General features: G+C 54.8%; 1 protein-coding gene across 1 annotated transcript in view; it reads right to left on the bottom strand.

Moving 5' to 3' along the window:
* The window catches only part of SPINT1 (serine peptidase inhibitor, Kunitz type 1), an 18,139-nt gene that overhangs the window by 12,013 nt on the left and 1,687 nt on the right, over nt 1-4,439 (bottom strand). The window contains exon 3 of the mRNA XM_021706273.1: nt 4,088-4,438. Within this exon, the coding sequence (XP_021561948.1) occupies nt 4,088-4,438 (351 nt within the window). The remainder of the gene's footprint in view (nt 1-4,087; nt 4,439) is intronic.

The raw sequence follows: 4,439 nt of genomic DNA, 5'->3' as shown, positions 1-4,439 counted from the left end.
ACCCGTGGGCTCAGGCAATCCACTCACCTCAACCTCCCAAAGGCACGGGATTACAGGCTGAGCCACCGAGCCTGGTTTTTTTGATTTATTGTAGAGACAAAGTCTCGCCAAGTTGCCCAGGCTGGTCTTGAACCCGTAGGCTCAGGCAATCCTCTTACCTCCACCTCTCAAAGTGCTGGGATTGCATAGATTCTCTTTCACCTAAGAACTAAACCATGCTGCCTTAGGGTTTTTTATTATTATTGCTATTAAAACAGCATCACAGTATTCAATTACAGGATGTGTTGACAGACATTGCGATTGTTCCCAATTCTTCATTATTAGAAATAATGTAGCGGGGCGCGGTGGCTCAAGCCTGTAATCCCAGCATTCTGGGAGGCTGAGGTGAGAGGATTGCCTGCATCCAGGGGTTCGAGACCAGCCTGGGCAACTTGACAAGACCTCGTCTCTACAATAAATCAGAAAAAAAAATTAGCTGCAAGATGAATTCCTACAAGTGGAATTGTGTCAAGGGTTATGTACATCTAGAGTTTTGACAGATATTACCAAACTATCTTCAGTAAAGGCTCCACAAAGGTTATTTCAAGTGTAAGAGTGAGTGCAAAGGAAAACAAGACGGTAAAGAGATAAGAACAGCTGGTAGGCGGCTGAATCACAGGGATTCCTCTTTGAGGAGGCAGAGAAAGCAGAACCAATTGGGCATTCATAGAAGGTGGTCACAGCGATGAGATCCGGACACATAGTGACAGCAAAAGGAACGGGGTGGGGAGGGATTTGGTATAGAGGCCTAGAAAAATGAGAAAAGGGGAAGTGGGCTCCAGGAACGTAGGGAGAATAAGACAAGGAGAACAGGAACCGTGAGTGGCTGTCTGGAAGCAACCTCCAGCTCAGGGGTTTGGCTGGCAATCAGGAGTGAACCCTGAGAGGAAAGCTAAGGAGATAGTGAGCTGGGAGAAGTTCATTCCTCCGTCCTTGCGTTATGCGGAAAACAATCATCTGTCAGAAGAGGGGAAAGAAGACAAACTAGTTAGCAGTCTACTTAGCAGACAGGCTAGCCCCACCAGGCCCCCAGAGTAGATGGAGCCGGCAGAGTGACAGGTCAGACTTTGGGCTGAATTCCATCCACCCCCACACACTCTGTCCTTTCCAAGATCCAGCTCCCAGGACCAAGGGGCATAGGGCTTACCCTACCACTCCCTTCTTCCCATCCCCAAGAGAGCAAAGGTCTAGAGCAGCAATAAAACCAGCCCGTCCTCCTGCTGCCAGCCCTCAGAACCTCTCCAGGGAAAGGTAGACACCACCTCCTAGACCCCGCCTCCATAAGAGTGGGGGATGGGGGAGGTGGAGGCAAGAGAAGAGGAGCCAAAGAAGAGCAAGCCACTTGGCCTCCAGCTGTAGGAATCTGTCCCTAACCAGCCCCGGCAGGGCAAGAAAAGAGAAACAAACTAACCCACTGGGGGAGAATTTCTCAGCCCATTAGAAGAATCAAAGAATAATCAAAGGTTTAGAAGCCCCGAGCACTGTGGCCCCACCCAGCATGCCTCATCCACACCAGCTCTTTTTTTTTGAGTTGGAGTCTCACTCTGTCGCCCAGACTGGAGTGCAGTGGCTGCTCTCGGCCACCGCAGCCTCGACCTGCTGGGCTCCGGTAATCCCTCTGCCTCAGCCTTCCATGTAGCTGGAACTACAGGCGCGCGCTACCACACCTGGCTAATTTTTTGATTTATTGTAGAGATGAGGGCTCACCAAGTTGCTCAGGCGGGTCTCGAACCCGCGGGCTCAGGCAATCCACTCACCTCAGCCTCCCAAGGCACGGATTACAGGCTGAGCCACCGAGCCCAGCCCACACCAGCTCTTAATGGCTCTCCCCGTCCAGGTCCAGCCTCTCTAACTGGACTCATCTGGGAATGAACCCCTTGACAAACACAGCTTCTCTCACTTCCCAAAGCACAGCAGTGCCCTGAAAATCACCTAGAATGGCCTGGAGCTCACACTCAGTCCAGGCCCTACCTAGTTCCCTAAATACCTTAGGAAATTCCCACTCTGCCCTATCTTGTGCCAAACAGGCCAGTCCTGGGGGTTTCCAGATAAGGATAGCTGATCCCAAGACCATGTGGCCCCATCCCAACTCAGCTCCTTCGCCAGACTCAGAGTTTCAGACTCTGGCCCAGGAAGGGGACTCCCATGGAGCCTCTGTCAGAGCAGGAAGGGCATAGGCAGCTCAAGCCATTACCTCCTCCTACACTTTCTGCTGCTTCCTTGTGGAACAGGCTCCAGCGCTGGTCCAGTGGGACTCGATAACCCACTCTGGATTCCCCCCACCCCGCCCCAGAATCTTCATGCCACCCCTCCTGAGAGACCCAGGGGTGCTACTGGAAGGACAGGAAAAGAGAACCCTTAGCCTGGCAGAGACTAGCCCACGAAAAGGCTGGAGAGGAGAGTCCCTTCTCCACACTTTCTCCAGAATTGAGACCACCCCCGGGCCCCAGCCCAGCCCAGTCCTGGCGCCTGGACTTCCCAGTCTCCAGTTCTGACATCCTCTGGGCTATCTTGGGTCAAAGTGCGAGGTTTCTACCAGAAAGATGGCCTTGGGTGAAAAACAGCACAGAATTCTGGAGGTCTCCTCTGGGGTGAATCCCAGGCCTACCATTTATGGGCAGTTATCCTGGGCAAATTATTTAAACGGAAGTCTCGGTTTTCCTAACCCCTAAACTGGGATGACTACTAACAGCATCTTTTTTGGAGGTTGCTGTCATGAGGCCTAAGTGAGAGGATGTGTGGCACAGCAGTAGTAAACTGTCAAGTACTAACAGAGGTTATCGGTAGTGACTCTTCTCTATCCTGAAGTCCCATGTGGCCAGAGCACCAGGTAGAGACCATGGGGAATGAAGGCTCTGGACTGGCATTGGTTGCAGTTGCCTGTTCCGTTCCAGGAGGAAAGAGGAGGACTCCTGAACCCACTCTTCCCTTATCCCTGGAAGTAAACAAGCCTTGGCTACCAGATCTGAAGCAGGGAGAGCCCTGCCTGGCTCACGCACAGGTACACACCTGCCCGGACAGCTGACATCCCTCCCCTACCAGGTACACATACCAACTGGGCTGACTCACCCAGCAAGCCTGCACACCCCCACCCCAGAGCTGTAGGCTACTGTGCCCACAACACCACCCCCCTGCTTTGGTCAACTGCAGAATGGGTTGTTATTTAGTGTCTGGAGGTCTGGCGGTTTTGCCAGGCCACCAAAAGGCCTATCAGTTTCCGGGGATAGAGAGATGCTAACCCGTCTCACGTCCAGCCAGTGGAGGAGACTATGGCCAGACTCACTTGGCAGGGTCTCAAGGTGACCAGGACAGTGGTTGCCCAGGGTGCTTTTCTAGTCACCAGGTTTCATTCAGACAGCTCACTCCCTCACTCAGCCTCTCAGAACCCGAGGTCAGGATTCCTGGGGGTTGGATGGCCTCTTCTCTCCAGTACACAGCCCAGCGCCAAAGGCCTCTTTGTGAGCACCAGCCCATCACCTCTGAACATCCTGAACTCAGGAGCCAGAGCCTGGCTCTAGGATGTCACCCCTCCCCACCTACACACCCTTGCCTTTGTTTACTGTTTTTTTGAGTCGGAGTCTCACTTTGTCACCCAAGCTGGGGTTCAGGGGTACGCTCAGGGCCACCACAGCCTCGACCTGCCGGGCTCAGGCGATCCTTCCATCTGAATCTTCCAAGTAGCTGGAATCACAGGCATGCGCCCCCACACCTGGCTAATTTTTTTGATTTATTGTAGAGATGAGGTCTCGCCAAGTTGCCCAGGCCGGTCTCGAACCCCTGGACTCAGGCAAATCTCTTGCCTCCGCCTCCCAGGGAGCTGGGATTACAGGCGTGAGCCACCGCTCCCCGCGGGTTTTCAGTTTGTTTTGCTCACTCTTCATTCGAGTCTGATGTTTACTGTTTACACCGCTTACTCCTCAGGAGGGCCTGTGGTAGAAGTGGACGCCCCTCCTCACCTCCCTTCCAATGCTCGCCTCTGCCGGGACTCCATAACCAGCCCCTTTCTGAGTCTCCCCACGCCCACCCACCCCGGCTCGCTCCGACTTACCTCCGAAGCCCTGGGTCCTCAGCTCGCGGTAGGAGCGGTAAACCTCCCGCGTGAGGTAGTTGATGAAGCCCTCCCTGGGCGCGAACTTGCACACGAAGTTCTGCTCGTAGAGGCAGTTTATGAGGAAGCAGGAGGCGACGGCGTCTTCCCCGCGGTCGGGCTGCAGCTCCACCAGCGCCAGGTTGCAGTTCTGGGTGGCGCAGCAGGCGCGCACGCAGTCCCAGCCGCGGCGCGCCGGGGGGGACTCCAGGAAGGTGGCCCCGTTGCTGACCGAGGCGTTGGTGTCCAGCACGAAGGCAGGCACCCCGGCGGTGAAGCGGTTCAGGCACTCGGCTCCCGCGGGCGGCGGCCC

The sequence above is a fragment of the Carlito syrichta genome, unplaced genomic scaffold, assembly GCF_000164805.1.
Source record: "Carlito syrichta isolate Samal-C Ts95f unplaced genomic scaffold, Tarsius_syrichta-2.0.1 Scaffold315401, whole genome shotgun sequence".
Taxonomy (NCBI): Eukaryota; Metazoa; Chordata; class Mammalia; order Primates; family Tarsiidae; genus Carlito; species Carlito syrichta.
Note: the sequence above shows the minus strand (reverse complement) of the source record. Positions and strands in the feature narration are given on the sequence as shown.